This window comes from Chiloscyllium punctatum, chromosome 42 (assembly GCF_047496795.1).
Source record: "Chiloscyllium punctatum isolate Juve2018m chromosome 42, sChiPun1.3, whole genome shotgun sequence".
Classification (NCBI taxonomy): domain Eukaryota; kingdom Metazoa; phylum Chordata; class Chondrichthyes; order Orectolobiformes; family Hemiscylliidae; genus Chiloscyllium; species Chiloscyllium punctatum.
In genome coordinates, this window is record NC_092780.1 from 4,835,540 (window position 1) to 4,860,151 (window position 24,612).

At 37.5% G+C, this 24,612-nt stretch overlaps 4 protein-coding genes and 2 long non-coding RNA genes across 13 annotated transcripts in view; 2 read left to right on the forward strand and 4 right to left on the reverse strand.

Moving 5' to 3' along the window:
• hoxb3a (homeobox B3a) overlaps positions 1–24,612 on the reverse strand; it is an 88,453-nt gene that overhangs the window by 21,362 nt on the left and 42,479 nt on the right. Inside the window, exon 1 of one of the 7 annotated variants that reach the window (XM_072561250.1) lies at positions 13,262–13,413. The exons of 3 other annotated variants lie outside the window; for them this stretch is intronic. Coding sequence is in view for 1 of the 4 variants with exons in the window: in XM_072561260.1 (XP_072417361.1) it covers positions 8,438–8,496 (59 nt within the window). In the remaining 3 variants the exon portion in view is untranslated. Of the gene's footprint in view, positions 1–1,609; positions 1,735–5,315; positions 5,424–8,437; positions 8,522–13,261; positions 13,414–24,612 lie in introns of those variants that run through there. 3 more of the 7 variants (XM_072561251.1, XM_072561252.1, XM_072561260.1) reach the window with 3 other exon arrangements.
• hoxb4a (homeobox B4a) lies at positions 22–3,451 on the reverse strand. Its single transcript, XM_072561267.1, has 2 exons — positions 1,610–3,451; positions 22–1,278 (listed from the first exon to the last, which is right to left on the reverse strand). The coding sequence occupies exons 1-2, from the start codon at positions 2,013–2,015 to the stop codon at positions 959–961; spliced, it is 726 nt and encodes a 241-aa protein (XP_072417368.1). The 5' UTR covers positions 2,016–3,451; the 3' UTR covers positions 22–958.
• On the forward strand, positions 1,777–11,564 carry LOC140465672 (uncharacterized). Its single transcript, XR_011955138.1, has 2 exons — positions 1,777–1,933; positions 10,970–11,564. It is a non-coding gene; the product is annotated as an uncharacterized lncRNA (long non-coding RNA).
• LOC140465671 (uncharacterized) lies at positions 13,580–21,703 on the forward strand. Its single transcript, XR_011955137.1, has 3 exons — positions 13,580–13,715; positions 19,544–19,625; positions 21,024–21,703. It is a non-coding gene; the product is annotated as an uncharacterized lncRNA (long non-coding RNA).
• On the reverse strand, positions 14,389–16,798 carry hoxb5a (homeobox B5a). Of its 2 annotated transcripts, none has more exons than XM_072561264.1 (2): positions 16,105–16,798; positions 14,389–15,349 (listed from the first exon to the last, which is right to left on the reverse strand). In XM_072561264.1, the coding sequence occupies exons 1-2, from the start codon at positions 16,637–16,639 to the stop codon at positions 15,099–15,101; spliced, it is 786 nt and encodes a 261-aa protein (XP_072417365.1). In that variant the 5' UTR covers positions 16,640–16,798; the 3' UTR covers positions 14,389–15,098. The 2 variants fall into 2 exon arrangements, with proteins under 2 accessions (XP_072417365.1, XP_072417364.1); XM_072561263.1 differs by having other exon boundaries at positions 14,389–15,352; positions 16,105–16,784.
• On the reverse strand, positions 18,447–24,609 carry hoxb6a (homeobox B6a). The gene is made up of 2 exons (XM_072561262.1): positions 19,895–24,609; positions 18,447–19,285 (listed from the first exon to the last, which is right to left on the reverse strand). Exons 1-2 carry the CDS (start codon positions 20,451–20,453, stop codon positions 19,026–19,028), a joined length of 819 nt encoding a protein of 272 aa, XP_072417363.1. The 5' UTR covers positions 20,454–24,609; the 3' UTR covers positions 18,447–19,025.

Genomic DNA, 24,612 nt, shown 5'->3' on the forward strand with positions numbered 1-24,612 from the left:
ATAAATAAACAAAGGAAAATATACACCTTGAAAAAATTTATTTCAGTTATCACTATTTACACATATTTTGGTCTGGATGAGAGTCAATACATAGAGAACAATGCAAGGACACAGACTGCTAACGAAAATACATCCTCCTGTGGGCCCGAACGAAGCAGCTGCTAAACTTCAAAGTTTGGAATGTCATAAAGAATTATAAGGAAATTAAAACAGTTCACCTCTCTCTAACTTTCCACTTCTTTCAGCTAATGTACAATCTGCTAATACTGAGGCCAGAAGCAAGTATTATATCGTGGCTGTACAAGTCACATGCAACATATTTTCATAATCACTTTAAATAACTTTGTTGACATAATTTATTCCTACATATGATTTTTTACACGTTTGTCTTTAAAGTTCAACTACATACATTTTATTGGCACCGAAAGTAATATATTTGGGTTCAAAACGTCTGAGGAAAACGTTTGAGTACATGTCGGTGTAATATTCCAAAGCAAATACCCCAAATGTTTCTTTTTGTAAACCCCAACAGAAAATGACTCCAAGCTTAAAAACCACAAGGGCCATCTTGTTGAAATGCTTCAACATTCTTGTTGTGGGTTTGTTTTTGTGTGAATAAAAGACAGTTTGTCATCCCAGGTTGGCGAAACGGAGCCTCATTTATTAAAGTGTTCGTTTGCTGTCGAGGTAATCGTAGGCATAGAGTTCATCCTTTGTACCACCAAGTAAACATGACAAATGGGGAGACTTTGGCGTGATTAAAGATGAAACGAGGATTCATCTTTGCCAATCTCTTCTGAAAACTGCAATCTACAATATTACTAATGGGGGAGGGGAAGGAGGAGTGGGCAAAATCGGAGTATTTACAGTTTAGACTTTGCCATTATAAATAAACAGTCTTTCAGTTAAAATTATATGCTTATGCGCGCGTCTACCAATTTCTCTCCCATAAGAGCAGCTATAATGTGGCTGATGGTCCACTTGGATCCTGGTTTTGAGAGCTTCCTTGCGATTGATGACTTGCAGAGGATGAAGAGCCAGTAGTAGACCTGATTTTGGTATTTGGCAACTTGTGGTCCTTTTTCCATTTCATTCGCCTGTTCTGGAACCATATTTTAATTTGCCGTTCTGACAGGCAAAGAGAATGGGCTATTTCCACCCTTCGTCTCCGGGTTAGGTACCGATTAAAATGGAACTCCTTCTCCAGCTCTAGAACTTGCTGCCTCGTGTAAGCAGTGCGGGAGCGTTTGGGTTCCCCTCCTTTGTAATTAGGGTTCACTGAACAAAAAGCAACAACACAGAAATAACTGACTGAACACCACGAATCTCACAAGGAATAGAACTAGTGTACTTAAAGTAAGCATTAGAGTCAGAAAAATGTAAACGTTCACTTCTAACATTAACTGCTGTTCAAAGAAATCTGAGCGGCTAGGACACTACACATCAAAGACACATGGCCAGAAGTGTAATTGTACTGCAATAAAAATTTATGGAGGATGTGATTACTGACCTCCAGATAGGCGATCGTAAATCTAAAGAATGGCTATTTACAGTGGGTGCAATAGATCCCGGACTTTCAGGTGGTAAAAAGCCCAGGCAAACGACTCACCGGTGTTTATATGCAATTTCTTCATCCACGGATAAACCACGGGCTCTTTGGAACAAGGAGTGTTTTGGTTGCTGAAGTTCTGGCTGCAAGAGGGCGGTGGGCTTGGAGTCACCGAGACACACTGGTGGCCATGCTTGGCTAAGTGGTTCTGCAGGCCGGTCTGCGATTGTACGTGACCCCTGGGCGCCACGACTTGCTCGCCCGAGCCCTGGAGGTTGCTGCAAGAGGAGTAGGGCTGCTCGCTGTACGCTGACCGCGGGTACATCGCCTCATGCTGGAACCCGGGCTCCCGTGCCCGGGTAAAGTATTCCGGAGAATGGCTTGGTAAGTAATTGTTCTGTGAATACTCTTCACACGGTGGAAATTTAGGGTCCACATAGTTAGAATTAATCAAAAACGAACTCATGACCTTTAATATCTGAAATGCAAAATAACTCAAAATTTTTTCTAACCCAGCCGTTTTTCCTGTTACCTAAACCCTCCTACTTTACTGTCAAGTGAACAAAGTTAGGCGTTCATGTGACACTGACAACCAATGGTAGGTCCCGTTCGATTCCCGGATAAGGAAATAGAATTGGACGCTGAATGCTCCCAAGCTTTTCCTCCAAACAGTTTTTGATTGCAGAATTTTGTGAGCTGCTTTTTTTCATTCTTAAAACTTGGTATTTTTTAAATAGGCTATTTTTGATTTAAGTCCGTTAAACAAGATAAAATTAGTCTACAAGTTTTTTCCTTTTTACGCATCAATGATGTCTAGCTAGTCGATATCACCTCAAAAATGACTCAGCCTTTATTTTAAAAAAGCATAAAATAAGATCTGATATATTGGAATCTGTCCGTGGCTTGTAAATCTTTTTGTAATCGTGGTGCTAACGCCTTTGCAAAGCTTGGGGAAGGGGGAAGGCGTTATGGCTGGCAAAGATAAATCGGGCTGCTTTGGATCAATAGAAAATTCATCAACTAATTCAGGACACCTAAGTCAACAAATTACATTTAGCAATGCAGTAGACGGGCGATATTCACCCAGAATATCTCTTCGTGAAACGATTCCACTTCAAACATATCCAGAATACCACAATTACAACATAAAAACGCTTCACAGGTAGCAACCACACACAGGTCTAAACGAAGTTGCCCATGTTCGATTAAAAGCATGTTCGCAAACTGTGGGAGGAATGTAAATGCACGTTTGCCTCTTGCTATATTGAATGGCATTCGTTGACTTTAATTAGAAAGTCGCCTTATGCAAAAGGGCTGCACCATCCTTGTAATTTGGAAATCGTATGTTTATCAATTCCTGAGAAAGTGATAAAAATAATTACAACATTTTATTAAAAATGATACATATAAGATTAAAGGAAAATGCCACAAATAACTGGATTTGAATAATTGGAGGTACTCATAATCTTGTAATGTTTGATATACTGTAGTGTCATGGACAGCAAACGACATGCGCAGGGGGGTTCAAGTTGATTAATTTCTAAGTTATATCAAGTCTTCAAAAACTGACCATTTTAACGGAGGAATGCGCGGGATTATCGAAAAAGGTAACAGTTACATTTCATATCTAAATGACGTAACAAATACAGCACCAGAGAGTGCTGAGAGTTCTTACAACGAGACTGAAAAGGGAGGGGTGGGGGGGTGGGGGGTGTGCAGAGGGGGAGGACAGCTCGCCATTCCAGACAGCAGTCTGACCCGCAGAATCAGGTAGATGAACACTACGCTTCGATTTTATTTATTCAGATATGTTATCGATTTGTACGAAGAAAATTCTAGGCGTGAATACATTCTTCTGTCTTCCGAGTGAATGTTGTAGCGTTTGTGTCGACTACATACTCCCCTAGATACGAATTTGTGACCACAACTTTGTCAACACAAATTCGGATCTACAGGGTATATATAGAGGACAGACATAGATTTCAGCATTTTTGTAGCTCAGAGACGTTCAAAAACATCCATGTACCATTGAACCAACTGTGTTTTAAATGTAGCTACACAACTTTAGTGAGAAATCCTTTCTCCGACTTCTTTCAGTGATTTGTAGTGCAGCTGTGCATTTTTTTAGATATTGGAATATGAAGTCTGCAGTTTCGAAAATGCAACGAAAGCAATGTCAGTAAATTCGAATCAAAGTATTCAGGATTACACTAAATCAATTTTCAGGGCCAACTTTGAATCACTGCCCAAATAAATACCCTTACGTTTATATAACTCAGCTAGTTTAGAGGGCACTTCACATATGATGCTTTCCCAAAAGTTTGTTAACAGCTGCGCAGAGCAAAGATTTTTTCTTAATATGTAATTTATTCAAGAGCAGTGGGCAAGCCTCCACGCAGCGGTTGCATGAATCTTGCAGCAGCCATTGCGAAAATCACGCATCCTCCATTCTGAATAATTCTCCTAAAATGAAAAAGCGTTACTGTGATGTATTTGGCTGATTTGATTTGACGTGACATGTGGTTGGAGTGGGAACTGAACGACCAACTAAAATGACCTCTGTAATTTCTTATTTAACAACACTTATTTTCTTAAATAGGGTAACTGCCATAAATTGTCCATAAAATTATATATTAAAAGCTTTGCCAATCTAAATACATTTACGACGATGAATTAGCAGTATCAAAAGGTTTCAGCATACAATTATTTAATGAATGAGGACAATGTATTGTTTCGGGCATGTAAACTGTTCCAAAGAACCTTATTTCCGGTAGTAAGAAAGCATAAAAATGATGCATTGGCTGCACTCAGCAGAGCATCCGTATGTGAATTGAGTTTATGGCTTTTTATTAGCAAAAACTTTTTTACAGTTCTAACTTTACGGTTAGGTTGATCACTATCTTTCTAACCTCCCAAACAGAAGCAAAATTTTGTATAATGTTACTCTTATCTAATATCCTTTGCCTTTACAGTTGTATCTTTTTAACAAGCTTTCACTGTTACTACAGTTAAAAAGGAAACGTGGAGCCTGTTCAAAGGCGTCTTTTCATAAAAGATAATCCTTGTGCCTTGTTTAACTCGCTGTAATAAAAATGTCGACATTTCGGAAGTTTGGAAGATGAATATATTTACTGTCCCCTATCTGCTCTGCATTTCAAAAGAATCTCGCTATAGATTGCTATCCTAACAGAGGATGCAAGCATCAGCGGGATGGGGGGAGGCCTTTTGCCCCTCCTGTTTGGAGCTTGCCATAGGATAAGTGAAAGCAGGCCTCAATCTTACTGTAGAATAGGTCTCAACACAGCCAATAATATGGACATAAACAAGTGAATATGCAATCACTATCACCACCAAAAGCGTTTAAAACCCAACTATTAACATTAGTGCCATCATTGTTTGTACCTTTAGAAACACAGTGATAGTTAAAGGACTGCAGTTATTTTGCATTATTAGTATTTAAATCACATATTCCGATATTTTTTGCAAAGTTAATATGTAATATTCTCTATTAAGTAACTTCATACATACACTTCTCTCGACATCGTGCTCCCACCCGTTCATCTACATACACATGTTGAGGTTAGTTCAAGGCTAAACATGTCACCAACTTACTCCTACGTCCTAGCATAGTTTTTCCGATTACGTTAAATCAAATACACATGCACAGACGCACACACAAAACCCTTTGTGATGTCTTCCTCTACATTCTCAAATTATACATTACAGGACGCGTCGGTTTGGGCTTTGCAAAAAAATAAAATCGCACCGAGTGGTCGAAGTACCAACTTCAACATAAACATATTCGTTCTCCTTTGTCTGTTCTTGAACTGATAACATCTAGTTAGAGTAAGGCTTTCCAGCAGCCCTCTTTTTTTCCTCATTCGAAATGCCTAGCAGCTTTTTAAGAAGTGGCCAAGCACCGGCCTGGTGAACATTTTGTTTTCTCCTTCAGTTTTCGTATTAATCTCATACACTGACAGTCTTTGTTAAACACCAAGGCGTGCCGTGCGTCCGAGTACATTTTAATATTTGTTAGACGCTTTGACCTGAGTTTCACCCCGCTCTTGGACTCTCCCCCTCTACAAGTTCTATAGTATGGATAGGTCTCTCAGTCATATTGAATTTTGCTCAGGTCATTACGTTTGAGAAACATAGCGAGGCAGGAGTTTACCCAAAACAGCATTAAGGCTCTGGAAATTCTCTCAAGCATTGCATGTCTTGTGATTCCATTAGCATCAAATATTTATTATAGAAATCACAGCTCTAGTCTTCCATTGGCCGATACGCACCCAGATCCAATTTGAATAACAAAAGTAATTAATTGATCTGTTTTCTTGTGCACGCTTAGTTGCATTAATATAAAATGTTATCTTTTTCAGTTGCATATTTCACCTGTTATTACATTGGCTTAGTTAGAGAATAACATCAAGAGATAAAGCAAGTCCCAGCACATTTTATATATGTGTGCATGTGTGTGTAACAGCAAATTAATTTAATCTGTTGAAAACGATTGTTTTAACACGTCAGAGGATTTTCTAATTAAAACTAAAGAGAATACCCTCACTCCACATAACCCCCTCCAGGCAAATGTCAGCAAAATTCTCGAAAAACTTATATTCAAACTTGCTTAAACTATATCTCATTTCTCCTCCATTTTCTCCCCATGCATTCTCTGCCGTTTTGCAGACTGGTGAAACGTATCAGTGCAGTATTAAATATTCACTGTAAGACTCCTGTGAAATTTTATTTGGCAACCCTCGTACGATATTGAGACATAAATATAAAAATGGTACAAACATTTTCAAATTCCAACATACTGTTTCACATATAAAGCAGAAATTTTAATTTCATGCGAAGGTCTGATGGATGTTGTTTTCGAGTGAATGTTTCAATCAAGTTTGAGGAGACTGCAAGTTTCGCGAAGCCTACTTTCGGGACGTTGCATTGTTTAAGTGATAGGTTTTGCACACTATAACACAGTCCTTGTCGCCATTCAATGATATAAACATCATAAAAATCGTGTTGATGATTTCTCCCACCACGCCTTCACCCCCTTCCAGCCCACCCGTTATAGAAGCTGCGCTGATTAGAAATAATGGTTTCAAGGAACAAAATGAATTCGTTTTATGTAAACCACCTAAAATGTACGAACAATCAATTTCTCGGGGAAAAATAACAAAAGAAGGTGCATGTAATTCACCAGTTGCGAAGATTTGCTTGATTTGTTGCCGAATTTAAACCGTGGCAAAGCATTTAATATGCAAAAAAGGAACTTTGATTTCACTTTATATCAGGGTGTAAAGTAAATATTTAATTCCTACACTGTAATAATGACCATTCTTCAAAAGTGCTTCACTGGATGTAAAAAAAGAGTTGGGAAGACTCGAGGACATAGGAAACGCTGTAATGATGCAAAGTGTTTTTATATTTATAAGTATTAAGCAAGTTGCGTGAGACATTAACATAATCTAACCATGACGAAAAAGTTTATTGAATTCGATTAGTGAAAATGTCAGCTATGACAATTGAAAAGAATAACTGTACATCTCTACCTTTGTTAAAATAAGAAAAAATATGCCATGTGCACATTGATTTCATGCTTAAGTTATTATATTATACTATAAAAAGGCATTTGTTTTGATGCTAATGCCAAAGGAGGCAAAAATTAGTGATCTGAAGAGTAGTCAGCCGCAAAGCTTCCTTGCTGCCTATAAATGCGTTTTTCGCAATACTTTTAATGTTGTGCTACACAAATTGTTCATGCAAACATTCAAAATTTAAGAACTTGTACATTTACTTTAAACAGATTTAATGCAGAGTACCAATAATATAAACAAATTTAAAATGGGTTCAGTGCGCAGAACGACTCTGAACGCACTACATCGTAGACAGATTTAAATGTCTTACTTTATTTAAGTGGTCAGACTAGGGACCATGGTTTGCAGATTTTTGCGGCAACTTTTAAAAAAATGTGCATTAGCTTGAGCAAGCATTAATAGTAATTAAATGAGACTGACATCCAGATAATTTGAAATAGATTTTAGATCTTTGGCAAAATGTTAGATTTTTCTTCTCGCTTTTGAAAAATGTATTAAAACCATCTTCCTAAATGGGCGCTGAGAGACAAACCTATGTTCTGAGAATCTATAAACCGATTGCTGGAGGAGCCCCCTCAAATTAATGCATAGAAAATTTGAAGAAGTTGATCTATTCCTTTTTGTGATATTGAAAATAAATTTGGCGTCTCACGTTCCCGCATCTCGCGATTTGTTTGCTTAACCTGATACTTTAAAGCACAGTAATTCGTCAATTAATTTCAAAATACTCTCTATTGTTGGGTTCCTTCCTCAGCTTTCTCCATTTACACCTATTTACATCACGACTATGTTTAAAAATCTGATAAATGTATATGTGAACTCTTATTTTATGTGCCATTGTCATATTGTACTCAACGTATCTCATGGCCTCTTGTCCAGATATAATAACAGGCATTTATTATTCATCCTTTTTCGCTATACCACCTAGCTTAAATAAACCGTTCCGACTTCCATACTACTTGACTCTTTAATATTTTTAAAAGCTGATTGTATCTAGCTGGAAATATTTATCCCATCTATTTGTGTTTTCAAAGTCTCTTTTAACCGACACCACAGTTACTTCCGTCGGCGATTTGCTGATTTCTATTTATTGTGCAGAGTGTCCTATAAAAGGGATCAATTAATCCTCCCTGTTTTTGTGCAGATCCTGATCAGGATAGTTAGCCATTCCTCCCCCACCCCCAATCCCACATTTCTCCATGTCTGTCTCCCTCTGTCTCTCCTGTTTTATTTTGCGTACTTTGTAGATTGCTGACAATCTCTATAGCCTACTTCCACTTCCACATCTTACCTCGGTATCATTTTCTCATCTGTGCCGATAGCCAAGATCATCCCTTTTACCATTGACATCGAACTGAGTCTATCTAAGCAGACAACACCAAGTCACGCACGACGTAAACTTTTGACCCTCCACTTTTTGACCTCTTAGCTATAATGCTGTACTAACAAGCCCCCATGAACAGTTTCAACATCGCATCCTCAGACAGTATTGCTGTACAGTTTTGCTTTTCCCCCCACGAGGCTCGATTTTATTTCAAGCTTCGTCCTGCTTCAATTAAGACATATAATCTAGAAATGGAAAGATTTCATTGAGACACCGGAATTCCTTGAAAGTTGGTTTGAAATCTTCAAGAACAATTTGTTTTAAACCGGCACTGTTTTGAATGAATTTATATCATTATTCGTCAGGAAAAATGTCCAAACTGAAAGGGTGAGTTTTGAAGAGACAAATGACTACAGCACTTAGAAACTGCTGATAGTGCATAAGTAGAACATTTTGGGGAGATATCAAACAGACTCCTCCGACTCTGTCCTGCCAGATTAACTGAAATGGAAAGCATTGTAAGGATGTGGCCGAAAGGAGACGCATAATGACTATGAACTTGGTCTGAAGCGGGCTCTGGTGGCGGATCTGACACGTTACACGTGCAAAATAACTCCCCAAATTATGTTCGTATTTATTTGAAATTCTGCTTTAAGTTCGGTTTTATTACGAAAGATATCGTAAGATGTTCATAGCAAAAGTTTAATTTCCAAAACCATTGTCAGTTTGTCAGTTCTGTGCGTTCCGGGTGACGTTAGACTGTTAGTAATCGTGTCTTATTTAATGAGAGCGGAGTAAATTTAAACAGGAAAGCAGGTCATCAGAAGACTCCCTTAAGGAATGAGGCATTAACAAGGATTTTATATTATCTTTGTCATAAGATTATGTAATAATTTCGGAACCTTAAACAAATTTAATTCAATTAAATTATAGTATTGCATTGTAAATACTAAAAAAACGAACACTGCATAAATCAGTTTGGGATATTAGTGTTACTCTTTCAAATTACACGAATTGGGTTTTCTGTTGTGCAAATGACTGGTTCAATTGCACAGCAATATCAGTTATCAACCCATTTTTGTTTAAGTCAATGGTGGTTAACAGATGTGCGAAGTCCTGTGCACCATCAAAAAAAGTTAAGCCTTTCTTGAAGTATTAAAAAATGTTGCCTGATACCAATTATGTTATGGTTTATAGTTTTTCTTTCATTTTATAATATATTAAGTGGAGGAGATGCATCGAAAATAATAGTGCAGTGTAATTTAAAATCTCACCTTATGCCCGTGTTGCATTTAATTAGACTATGATATGTGTAGTGGCCTTACTTAGGTCGCATGTTCTGGAACAGGGTGCCGGTTTATGGCCTAAAGTGATCCCAGTTACTGACGGTTGAAACCACGGGGAAGAGTTAATGATAACGTATGAGATATAAATGCTTTTATCCATGTGGCTGCAACTAGGTGTTTAATATGGCGATATAATCATCTGACATATTTATGACTCCGTCGCGCGTTGTGTGACCGCCTTTTGTTCCCGTTTCCCCTAAATTACAACCTGAACCTAGTCCTACTATCCATCCAGAGCCTATAAGCGCAGCAGATGTATACCACTTAAAAACCTTAACAAAGAAAATGCATCACCTTAGACCATGCCGTTAACCTGATAGGAATGGTTATCGATTCCGAACGTTTCCATGGAATAGATAATTCGCTCGTGATAGTATCAGGAGCAAATACATCTGTGTTAGAAGGGGCAAGGAACGACACCACTTTCTCTGAAACCAAATTAGTAATGTTACAGTTGGCTATTTATTCATACCATAAACATTTATGCCTGAGTCGATTTTCAGATAGCAAAGGCGGGCCGTTAGGTAGCCTTAAATAGATTGGGAATGAGCGGAATGGTAACTTGTTTTTACAGTTAGTTGTGAAATATTTACAATGAATTTTCTCCCTAGGAGAGTTAGGTCCAATTGGAATTCAATCAGTACTTTTCTACATTAGGGAGCGTTCTAATCAAATGTATATATGGCGCGATTCAATATCCACTTCCTGACATTTAGCTCTATCATTCTTAGTCAGCTTTGGTATATTTTACTTTTGTCCTAATATCTACCAGCAGCCCGCAGATTGTAGCCACTTTCTGCATTTATTTATACTCTAATAGTTTATTTCTTACTCTAATCAAAAACTATCAAGCTAACGTATTTCCTGACCATCCTGCCTTTACATCAGACTGAAGAACCTATGTGAAGGGCCAAGTGTAGAACCAACAAGGCTGAAAGAAAAGAAGTTGGTTTTAGCTTTGAAACCAATTGACAGATTATTTTGTTCTTGAAAACAAACGATGAAAAAATTGCAAATCAGTATTTTTCTGGGAATGACGGCCTCATTCTAAACTCAAAACATTGATCCATTTTCTTTTAATGCTCTCTCGTGTATTTAGGAATTGAAGACAAAAGAATAGCATTAATTGTTGCCATCTTCCATTTTACTACAGAACACTGAAGAAAATTCATTCAATTACACCGAAAACTCTGAATAAAATGAGAAACGAAACGCAAGACCACAATGTACTTCCTCCATCAGGGATGTGTTTTCCTGTTTACACACTGGATTTCCTCAGATATCAGCGCGGAAAGGCAATTAAAAAAAGATGACAGAAACATTTCGGCATTCTGCGAGAAAAAAAACTTTGACTCCTAACAATGATTTTAAAAGGTCCCTCCCCAGACCCTCACACTGCGCACCGGAAGCGGCCAGAATTAAAAACTTGACGGATTCGAGGACTGTGTCACAACAAATGATTATCAACGGGTGAGAAACTTGACATTTACTGATGAGAAATGTCAAAGTATAATTTTCGTCTTATATATCTACATTTCTCCTTAGACTGGTTTGTGACTGCTCAAGTATTCGTTACAATGGGTATCAAAATATGTAGACAATCGTCATATTAGCATGACAGGAAGTCCATTACAGTAAGGGAGATTTGTTTCCAACGTTACTTGATAAAAGCATATGGCAACAATATTCAAGTACTGTAACAAACAGTAAGTGCAGTATATAAATAAAATGCTCACTAAATTATAAAACTTCAGTCTATACTTTCTTTCAGTGATACTTTACTTGTAGGTTCAAAGGATATCTACTTATGTTAAGAATGGGTTTAGCCTAACAAATAGCACCTATTCCCCCGTCTCTCACTTCAACTTGAAATCCCAAAGGAAAAATTTTCGTATAAAACTCTGCAAAACGTTCAATTAGTTGTACTTAAGAGTCACATTTCAAAACGATGACATTTATAGACGCTAAAAGACTATAATTCAAAACTGACAGCAATGGGGGAAAAGTTAAAGTCTCCAATTTAGCATTAGTCATTGGGTCTCACGCCTGAATTCTGAATTGTAGTGGAAAGCATGGCACACCTAGTGCTAGTCCATTGTGATGGATGCAAAATACGCCACTGTCTTCTTTTAGAGGTGTAACTTGGGCTGTTTGAGAGACATTAAGGTTTTTGCTGCCCCCTTGCTCACCTTGAAAACATTAGGTTCTAAAATAGTTCAGGTAGGCAAAGGTTCAGTGCCTCAGATTAACAAACGAACTGACCGAGTGTTGAAAACAAGTGTGCGAAATACCGAAGGTGAGATTGCGGGGGAAACAGAGAGCGGGGTGATAATTGAATCACAAAATATCATTGAGGGTCATTTTGAGATTAGATTCCACTGTAACCTGGCTGATGTTATATCGTGTCCTACGTTTCTTTAATCTTTGCAAAGTCTTACGATATAGTTGCAAATAAACATTTGGATGTGCCTTCACTTAAATATTGAAACAATGGCAACCAATTTGACTCCTCATTTAGCAAGATATATAATGATCATTCTTTCGACATTCAGTTAGAGGGGGAGTCAAGGTTTGGAAAATTAATCGTCCCAATCGTCCCAGGAAGTGCTTAAAATAATATGAAGATGTCCTTGACTATACACGGCCTTCCTCAAAAAGGCCGATTTCCTCCTTAAAGCATTTATGTAAATAGATAACAAAATAAATGACATTTATCTTCACGGGACAGTGTTGAACTGTCCGTTTTCCTGTAGAGTGATTTTTTTCAGGAAATTGCAAAAACGTTTTGAATATTTTAAAAATAAAATTAAGTTAAGGTAGAAACGAAGAAACAGCATCCACGATTAGCCATGTTTGGTATCTGGATTATTAACGAGTGTAAACTTTGCACAAGACTGGCCACTAGAACATGTTTGAGTACCCTTACTCCCACCCGTGCTCAGTGTTAAACAGTTGAAATTCATATTTATTTTAATCTTTGCTCCGAATCATAGATTAACAAATCAAGCGCTAAAAATGAAAGAAGCTTGCTATAATTGTATTAAATAGACGGAGGAAACGAATTCTCAATCACTCAATGAATTTGCAGAAGGCAAGACGCAAGGTTGCCAAAAAAACAGCACCAGTGTATCTTATATATGGAAAATCTAATCCAGTTCAATGTCAACTCGATAAAACACGAAGTACATTTAAGTCTATTTAAATAAGATAATCAGTCGCCAGAAATGAGGCCTATTAATCTCGAGCACTATAGCTCACGTTTCTTTATAGTTTGGGCCCATTGCACAAGTTAAAGGAAAGGTAAAACACATATTCGAAGAGATTAAACTATTGCACTATTGTTAATTAAGCATTTTATCAAGTTTTTTTCCCCCTCATTTTGAAAGCTTCGCTGCGCCCTGCTGACAGCCATACGCGTCCTGTTGTATAATTCGACGTAACTTACCTTGAGCAGTACAGTTTCATCAGATTTTTAACTGTAGTCAGTAAAGATTTTGGAGCCTACGGGTCTGGTAAAAGAGTCCTGTTCGATCCCTCTGGAAGACTAGTCACATTATACGCTTACAGTCTGCAAACTCAGTCAGATAAAGTTCAGCGTCACTAACATTATACAGAATGTGAAATATATTGTACCTTGTCAACTCCCCAGAACCATAAAACTAACTTTAACGACCCCACGTGACTTTTGAGAGCCAGTAGGGGTATCTGACTGCGGTATGGGCGATTTTTACGATCTAACTTTGAGATAAATACCCAATTCATTTGACATCCCCATGTCATACCGACTTCTTGTATACGTAGTTTGTTATATTCACAAGGGGAGCATGCACTTTGCAGGATAGACCTAGCATTTGCTGTGTGACTTATCAACTACCGATAAGCACTTGGACGTTCTTTTGGTAAGTTGAGTTTAAACTAAACTAAGAGTTACCTGTTGCACAAAAATGAAGCCAGATTTACAAAAGAAATGCGTGTAGTTTGTTATTTAGGCAAACTTCGGAACAACACATCTTGTTACTGTATAAATCTCTAGGGGCACAGCGCAGAAAACAAGTCCGAGACACGTTTTTTCGAACATACACAACAAAAGTGAATAGTAAAAAATCCTTTTAAAGTGTTTAACAAGAAGATGACGGGTTTAGTTAAATCCAGAAATCACCAAATGCAAAAATTCAAATCACATAAATATCGCCTTTAAACATCAACCAGCAACTCAAAGCCGCGCGTAACAGATGAGCTTTAGCGTTTAGCATAAATGGTTAACTAAAACAGCTAGGTAAGGTCACGTTCTAATCATATCTTATAGAACTATTTTTGAAAGATAAACCCAGCGTTAATCAATAGATGTCGATAAAAAAATCCTTCTGTGCATCGTTTATATGTCTTTACAAAATGCCCAATACATGGAGTTACGACCAAACACGTAGCAATATTTAAATATATCAGTGCTGATAATATTTTATGTGCTAGATACTACGATATATATTCACCAGATATAGTAGAACGCATTTCACTAGGTAATAGGATGTCAGCTTGTTTATAGTCAACATATTACACTACGGAGATTAGGGGTAGTTATGAGAAACTTTAACTTTATTTTGAATTAAGCTACAAACAAATACAAAAAGCTTGGTGGCAATATACTGTAGGAACTAAACAAAGTTGTCATTCTTTCCCACAGAAAATATGCCATTCATCACCCTGCCCATTACAGTCTAGCTATAGGCAACATTATAAACTTTTTTGAATTATTTACAACCATTATAACTCACTAAATAATCGTATACAATCATCGTTGATTTCAGTATCTATCCACATGTATTACGAAAGATTAGAATTCTACATGGTATTTCGACATACATACTTTGCTTAAATTCACCGACAGCGTCAAGGACAGTAGCTACAGGAAGGTGGTTATATTTTTGAGAGAAGATAGAGTAACAGCAAAGATTTTCGCACTTAATCAGCGCATTGGATGGGTGGGGTGGGGGAGAGGAAGATCAAATTGTACAACTTGCGTCAATTATAAATAAGTTATACCATTTACAATCCACAAAAAACCATGCTACTTTTTCAAGAAAGCACCAATAGTTCACTGACACAGACATATGTAAGATAGAAACAAGCATTTAACAGCGAAAGAACAACACAGGTTAAAAGAAAAATGTTAGCAATAACACAGAAAAGTTTAATCCATCTTTAATATTTAACAACACGCGGGGAAAATGTGCCTCGCTGTACAGTACTGGTGCACGGTGTCTGTTATTTTTCTATTTGATATGTTAGGGTTGAAAGGCGCTTGCTCCGGCCGTCATGCTCATGCTTTTCAGCTTGTTGTCCTTTTTCCATTTCATCCTCCGGTTCTGGAACCAAATCTTGATCTGCCGTTCTGAGAGACACAGAGCATGGGCAATCTCTATCCTCCGCCGTCGGGTTAGATATCTGTTGAAGTGGAACTCTTTTTCCAACTCCAACGTTTGAAAACGAGTATAAGCAGTCCTGGCTCTTTTCCCGTCGGGTCCACCCATGCCATCTGCTAATAAATACAGGAAGTTTTTTTTTAACCATGCTGAATTATCCATCTCCTTTGAAAAACATCATTTAAAAAAAATACAATTTTATACCTTGAAAGTGGAATATTCTCTTCCCTGGGCCTCTCCGGCCACGTATGTCAAAACGAAAGTATATTGTCCCAATTTGAATTGCTATTAATTATCATTTTCCTTTTCATTGTCTGAGCATGTAACCTGTGTCTTGACGGCTGTGCTTCTAATTATCTGCACACACACACATACACACACACACACACACACACAAACACACAGACACACCAGACATGCACAGTTATATACACATACATTCTTTTAAAAAGAATTGTCTGAAATTGCAAGCAGATCCACAGAAAATGGATCACAGCAACATTGATCATCCAGGGTTAGTGCACAGTTCTTTGTTATTATGCTGACCGTGCAGTTAAAGTCATAGCTTTCAATACACTAATATCATAGATATCATATAATATTTACAGCCCATCTGCTTTAAATATAACAGATTTTCAAATTTACTGAATTTTTTTGGTCGAATTGCATATTATTTTGCATGCACGTTATAAAATTGCTGTTCAATGAGTTGCATTAAATTTGCCGAAAAATCATTAGCTTAGTTTCTGTAGAGCAGAGAAATACAAATTGTTCCTATTTTGTGTCACTCAGATTGCACAATAGGACGCCATGAATTACCTGACCACAGAGCAATATTTAGGGTGATAAACAGAAAATGAAAGTGTACCATGGCCAATGTGCAGCTTTCTCATCCAAGGAAATATTTGTGGTTGCTGTTCTGGTGTTGTTGCTTGTGTTGATTCTTGCTGTGCCCTGGGATGGTTGTTGTTGTTGGCTGGAGTGCCCTCTTCGGCATCCGAGGATGCTCCGGCCTCGTCCATTTCTGTAAAATTACTTGCTGAACTAGAGGAGGTAGTCGGATCGGATGGGGAACCCTTGACTCCGTGACTGTCTTTGCCGGAACAAGGAAGGGGTTCTGGAGATGAGAGGGTGCAGCTCGCTGCTTGTCTGAACCTGGTTTCTGTAGCTGAAGGATAGCTTCTGGACTTTTCTGTATTAACCACTCCAAAGTGGTTAGATGAGGCTGAACGGGTGATGCTAAGGTCCATACCATTGTAGTTGTAGCCGTAAGTGCCTGAATGCATGGTGCCTGAATCCCTGTATGGTCCGTTCTCGGAGCTGCTCGTCCCATAATTAAGTAACTGATAATCCGGGCCATTTTGATAGCGACCGGAGAATGAGTTTACAAAGTAAGAGCTCATTTGGGTTTTTTTGGGTTGATTTGTGGTTGTTAGTCGTTATAACCCAGTCCTGCACGATTTATGATATATTAATGAATTATAGAAATGACTGTACTTCGTTCGCTTCTATGTATGCGGCCAAATATGGGGGGTGCGAGTCGGAATCACGTGCTTTTGTTGACCAGTCGTAAATTCTCACTGATGACCTCAAGGGGTAATTCATGCTCTATGGTTACAAATAATGACGATCCGAGAATCGTTACGCCATGTGAATGCAAGGTTCCAAATGGTGGCCAGGTTTGCAGACTGCGCCACCTACTGGGCTCTGTCTGCATTACACAAATTAAGGTCATTGCTTATGTATTGACATTGGCATTTTTGTATTAATAATAACGCAACAAAAAGTTATATTTTAAATTTACCTACCTCAACTCAATACACTGTTCCAGTACAGTTTATCACATATCTTATTCAACATTTGACAATGCATTTGTTAAAAAATTCAAAAATACTAACTATAAAACGGCTATTCAATTATCTTGCAATTGAATTGGAAATCACGTTTATAGCTATGCTTAGTGTGGAGCAATTTATTTCGTTTTTTTGACCAGATACATTTAAAAACAATTAACTTGCCATCCTTGACTAGTCAGTTAAATGTACGCATTCATCGACCTACAATGGGTATTGCGCTGTAAGCATTATTATTTGCTAAATGTTATCATTCCAATGCGGGAATGAAGTTCGTTCTGAAACGTGATAATTATTGCGAACAAAATATACTGGACTGATTTTTTTTTACAAAAACCCTTTATCTTCAAATTACACAGGCTGTTTGAAGACAAGGAAGGGGCGAATTCTTAGAAAGTTCTAATTTGCACGTTGGTGCACTGCTTGGGCTGCGCGGATAGCACGGTTCTTTCCTTTGCTATATTTTGAAGGATGTTAGCTTAAGAAAATATATGTTTGAGCTACTTTGTACCACCGTTCCTAGTTGGTATCAATATGCTTTAAAAAGAACTACTTCATTATTCTAACTAAAATGCTAACTGAATAATATTTATTCACATTGCGGAGACGCGAATCGTTTCTTAGTGTTTAGTATATGCATAAGTCCAGTCTCGTTACATGATCTTTTACCGGATTCGCACAAGCACTTCAACACAACCTACCTCCTGAAGGGCTCAGTGAATAATTAGCAAAGCGCACTTCAGCATTTTTGGTGCGCATTGCTGTTTATTTCGAATAAGGAAAGATTAAACTTCCTCATTCGATATAAAGAAATATTTTTTTGAAGGAACGTATTTTTCTGACCACAAAATATTTGTGCCCAAACTCCTGTTTTTTTTTATCATACAAATTTGTATGATAAGACTGTTCTATAACTGGAGCAAGCAATTAGCAAGACAAGACGTGTTTTCTTGATTGTGCAACAGAGAATAACATAATTGGAACCAAGAAAACAGTTGCTAAAAACCGCAGAGTCCTTTGCTTCGCCCAGTAGTGAACTGGTTGCAAATTTCAAAGATTTGCCTATCATCAACCAGTAACGCCTCTTTAACCGAGCCTGATTTTTAGATGCGGACAGTGAGCTGATTACTGGAATGAATTTTGAATTTGTAGGAAAATCAAAGAGATAAATCAATTATCCGAAATTCAATGAGGACTGTCAAGTTTTTGTTTGTAATATATTACAATCCAGACTAAGATTAGTTATGAGTAGCGAGGTGGAGGATGTAGAGTTTATACCAGATCTCTCTGGTGGATTATCAATGGTTTCCATGTACATTATGATTCTGAAACTGAGAAATACACACTTTTAGGAAAAAAAACCTTTTATTATCATTCCAGGTAATGATGCTCAGTCTTTAAAATGTATGACGCATGCTACAATCACATTAATTTAACAAAAACTGAAATAAAAAAATAACCTCTTACTCAAATCTTAAGACATTTGCTTTTATTTTCCTCGCTCCGATACGAAAACAATCCAAAATACGATATTCAAACCTCATTGTGTAATTTACACACGCACGCACACTCATTTCCACACACGCACGCATACACAAAATAAATCAAAAATAATTGTTCACAGTGCACAAAAAAATACACTATCTTTAAACTAGAGAGCTGAGACGAACGTCAAAAGTCACAATATTGCAACAGCTCAATTGAGATACAGAATTAATGGAATGCTAATGTTTTAAAACTATTGACACCAATGTGAAACATTGCCTGCTTGGCTAGACCAAAGGAATGCATAACTTTATAATAAATCTCACAACAAATACAGAAATGTACAACTCCACTGGTGCGCAACAGCAAACAAATTGTAAACTTTGAATTTTTTTTATTTTTAGTTAAAGAACTGCACAGCGTTCCCTTCTTTTTCTGTATCTTGTTGTTTTCACTCTGTTGATTTTTCTTCTGTTTCCTCTCCGCTTAACTGCGAGGAGCACAGCAATTTGTTCTCTTTTTTCCATTTCATGCGCCTGTTCTGAAACCAGATTTTGATCTGGCGTTCTGTGAGGCAAAGTGCGTGTGCAATCTCTATCCGGCGTCTTCTGGTCAAGTAGCGGTTAAAGTGGAACTCCTTTTCCAGCTCCAGGGTTTGATATCTAGTGTAGGTTTGCCGCCCGCGCCGTCCATTTGGGTTAAAAGCTGAGGCTTCCGAGTAAAAGTAAAGGAAGATGGACAGATAGAGATACAGAGAGTGAGGGAAGATAAAACAAAGCTGTCGATTATTACACGTCTATTGAAACAGTACTGAAGCATATAAATAACAAATGGACCACATTGATTATACGAGACGTTATACGTTAAACTATAAGTTTCATAATACACCGTTTGATGAGTACTTTCGATTCTGAAGCACTAAATAATGATCTCTATTCTTGGTATGCTTTTACATTCCGTTCGATTAAGGCTTTAGAACCGGTGGGCCTATTGACTGTGCAGTAAACTCTTCAGTACAAAGAAAACAACTGATCATACTTCACAATGAAAGGTCAGCGTTATATTTTATATGCACATTATTCTATATTAGATGTTGAGCTTTAATCATTTATTCAGTATCTCAAAATTTGCAGCGGTACATAATTTCGTCTGAACTGTATTAAAGTCTTCTGAAATCATTAAACGTTTAATTCTCTTTTCCAACAAATCAGTTTAAGGGATTAAATGTTCATCACTTTCTTGTTAAGTTCAATATAAGCATGCGCCAAACTTTGTTTTTCTCCAAATATGTAAGGAAAAGAGTACAAAGGGCAAACTTACCACCACTGGAGTTCATTCTTTGCATCCAAGGGTACACTGGGAGCGAACTCTTCTGATCATCCACTTCTCCATATAAAATTCTGTTTTGTGCACACTCGAATTTGCGTTGTTCCGGGTTGAAATGTGTTGCATCCTCCAATGAGTGATATTTGGAGTTGGTGGAGGAAGCGCCGCATGAAGGGTCTTTTTCCCGATAAAAACTGGGGGCACCGTAATCACAGGGTGTCCGATTGCACGCATACGCTCCGTTGGCTTGTTGGTAGTAGGAGGGTGACGGGTAGCTTTTATCCTGCATGCTTGTAGCCCCATATGTGGCTGGGTAATGTCTTAAAGGGTCGTAACTGGAGGAATATAGCGGAATCTGCCCAAGGAAGGACTCTTGTCCACTAGCAAGAGTGGCCGGGAAAGTGGAGTTCACAAAATACGAACTCATTTGTTGGCTGTGCTCTGTTATGATTTGTTGTGTATTAGTCCAAGTGCCTGTGCTATTAGCAGTTAGCGAGATGGGTTTGATTCGGGATGGCCAAGTGCCAGAAAGGACAGCAGGAAATATAACCATCTGATCATCGACTGACCAATGGCAATACTGTTTGATAGGAAAATAGCACCCATGAGGGACTTATCCATGAATCAGAGAGGCTAGCAGAAACCGGCACATGTGATGGGGAAAAGTCCCAAACATAGAAAGAGAGAGATATACACACATAATCTTTAGATTCGCTCTGTACTGAAATGAATAAAATGTGTAAGAATGTTTAAATTAATGCATCAGTGTCTTGATGCAGACAGCGAAATAATTTAGCCATTCAAACTAAACAAACAACCAAAATACAATGTCCTCTATTGTGCGAGTATCCAGATAATTCACTAAACACTTATTAACTCAATTTTATTGCTTTCTCCCTTTTAAATCGGAGCTCGGTTTTATGCTTCTTAGGGGTCTGTCTTGGATTATGGCTGTATAATTCAAGATGCATTCAAGATGTTTCCTTTAATATTTCCAACACTGAACGTTATTTACCACACAGTTTCGTTCGCATATTCTGATGGAGGTACAGAAACCTCTCGGTGGCTTGTATGTTATGCACTCCAGAATTCCTGATAGTCGTTTGTTGTGCTTGTGTTGCAGTTCTCTTCTGTGTAAGAATGTAATTCGGCGAATGCAGTTTAACTTTGAGGCACGAAAAGGGGATCTGAATACAAACTTTTAATCTCTAATTGAAACCACAAAGCGAACGGAAGAAACTTTCCAAAATGAAAAGACAACTAAATCAAATCCCTGAAAATGAGGCACCAGCGGAGTAGATCACAAAGCAATCACTGCGATGAATATACAACTTAAGTTGTATTCTTTCAAAGTTTCAGAACGAAAATGCGAGGAGTTTTTTTGTGTAAAAATGTCATAAAGACAAACTCAGAGCATTCAGAAAATGGTGTAAAATGAGTTAAAACCCGAAATCTTAGACAGTTGCGCCTTTGTAAAGTGAGACTGCGACTGCGACCAAGGGCAGCAAGACGGGATTTTCGCTGACTAAAGTGTGGAGATATGTAAATATGTTCTGTTTAGCTGACTGAGTGCACCATTTACAGACTAATCCCATGTATTTAAACAAGTACAGACGAATATTTCTTAAGGTCAGTTGCGTTAAGTGCTTAATAGATAACTGAGCGGTATTGAGGACTACGCACAGCTTGCAAGCTTTCACATAACTAATTTGGTGCGCACGTCAGATATCATTGAAAGTTGCAGTTCCGATTTCTGTATATGATACCTTGTTGCACACATACACTATACTTTAGAGAAATAAAATTTATGCATTGTAATATTTGTATTTGTAACGTGTATTTGTTCAAATATCAGCTCTTTTAATCGTGTCTCTTAGACTTACTTGCAAAATTCATCATTTTTAAAAAATAAAAACACAGAACTTGCTGTATCCGACTGCATACCCAAGGATTCCTTTTCTAAAACAAAATCTGTTTTGATCCTATTTAAACTTTATATTAAAAAATCACAGATATATTTAAAATAGATATAATTATTTTATCGTGTATAACTCTGAAATCCTACAAGTGTCAGAGTTTGTATTGGACATTAAGCATTTATTTTTAGCAGTTCCTCTGGAAGGCACCATTTCCTTGCTTCTACATCTGTTTCAAGGAATCATAAACTGATTAGTGAGAAATTAAGAAATCCCTATTTCTAGATACCAGTTCATTTTAAGAAGCGGTTGCTTTCTTGTTAAGAAACATGGCGGATTGAGCACGGTGAGAAAGATAATTAAATGCGAAGGGATAAAGTTTTTTTTTACCCACCTGGGAGATTCCTAGTATGAAATTCTTTGCAGAAGTGGCCGTTACGAGATTCAAGCTAAATCCCTCCAAATTACTTCTGGAACTAATGTTTACCTTTTTTTCAAAACAAAATGGAACCAATGTTCTACTTTTATGAAAGCTTTGAACAGTGATAAGAGTCTGCATATAAATCGCAACTTTCCAAATGACTTTCATATTCGGAAGAAACCAGTTCAAACTAGTTGCAATCTGATATCAAATCTTCGATATTTTCACTTCCATGCACTAAAATATCCAAGTGTACATTATTTTTGTAATTGTAAGGTGGTTTTATCTCACGAGCTTTTTTCTTAAAGATAGTTGATACTGTGCAATTTTATTGCTTAATCATTGTAAATTATCAGGGTGATTTAAAACTAATGTAAGCTTTGTTCCATTTATAAATAAATATATTAAAAAGTAACTTTAGAATAAATAAGAATCGAATTATAAACCCAGGCAGGACATATATTGTAATGTTGTGACTTGTCCTGGAGCTCAATTATTCAACGCTGCGTTTCCAAAGAATGTCATAGCTGCTATTTGAAGATCTAAAGGCATTCGTCTAACTATAAGGATTTTTAAAAATAAGATGAGATGCATTTTCAAAAGCAAACTTGGTATTTGCTCATTTCAACGAGCATTTTACGGCTTGGGTCTTAGGTATTCCTCCCATCCCGACAATGTTCCTTTTTACTGTCTAGCGAGGTCACCATTTACTTTCCGTGTCAATTTCAACATCTCTTTGTCAGGAAGGGAGCATAAAATCCCCTTTGAAAGTGTGGGAAGGTAAAATTAAAGGGGGTGATAGAAGTTCTGTGTTTTTTGTTTATTGTTTATGAGTCGGGACATTAAAGGCAGAAATTCGTTTACAACCGCTCTGGTTACGCTACAAAGCAGGAGCTTTACACATAAGAAAACTGGTTTTCAGGATTGCTATCTGTCCAGGGATGCATAACAAATTTGGGCCTTGTTCACAATTTGCTGCTAATCGTACGGAGCCAGGAATTTATTCCAAAGAGAGTTGTTTACACGAGAATTTTACAAATCTCAACTGCAGAATTACATTGACACAAAATTCAATTTAGTCAATAAACTTTCATCTAAACCCGTTTTCTTTAATACCCATTGGCTACTATTAAGGTGAAGTGTTTATGAGAAAGACCATGATGGTTGCATTGCATTTACATTCGGACATATCACCGTGCGAAGGCTACGGTGTACTGCATCCTCTGCGTATCATGGCTTTATTCTTTAAAAAGAATAACCAAAACAATAATATCACAAACATACATAGTTACATTGTGGTAAGTGCAATTATTGCACTGAGACACATATGTAAAGAGAAAGCAAATATGTAACTTACTACAGACCAATAATGATAACCACTGCTAATTTATTCAGTTATTTATGAATATTTATATTACTCGCATGCGCCACCCCCACAAACAAACTGACACACAAATTATATGCATACAACATAGCTGCTCGTTTACGCAGCTTAGATCGTTTACAAATTCTGCAGATGTAGTACATCTTTTTTGCTCATTTCCCGATTTCCTCGGCCGAACGGAACGCAAGGTGGCAGCAGAGAGCAACAAATCCCGCCTCCCTGCCCCCAGCAAAAACCCTGATAGATTTATATTATATCAATGCAGAACTACTGGGCCTCTTGGTTACTAAACATTCTAAACCACCGTCAACTAAACGCCATCTTATATTATATCACCAGACTGTTACCCACTAACACTGTAAGCTGAAACCTTAATGCGGCCCAACAGAAAAATGAAACCGCCGCATATCATAAATGCTTGAATTTGTAACTCCAGAACCAACTGCTTGACTGAGAACAAATTATTAACAATCGTGAAGCACAATTGGAGGAAACATTACTATTACAGCACAACTACAATACGTCAAAGCGTCAGTCTTACTGACACTGGCAGTTCTAATTGCTGTTCTTAATAAAAATTGTTCACTTAATGAGCGACCCTCGAGAAAAGATTGACAATCGCCAATGCTCATTTAACCTTCCATAGCAAAACTCGCCCTCGACCACAATTAAAGATTTGCCAACACGCCACAGCGACACTGGATAACAGGTTCCTTAACTATATAACAGAGCCGTGAAATAGAATCGCTTGTGAAAAAAAACTCCAATTGCCAATCTTGCGGTTTTCCAGTTAAATTAAAGAAATAACTTTCACAGCTTACTGAAATTGAAGCCTCCAAACACCGACTTACTGTAATCAAAATGTATCAAAATATTTTCTAACTGAAGTCAACAAGTCTTTATTTTCTCAGCTTTGACTGAAATTTTGCACAAAATCATTCATTACAATTGTCGGAAAAAAGTCATTGACAAATATATACAGTAATCGTCT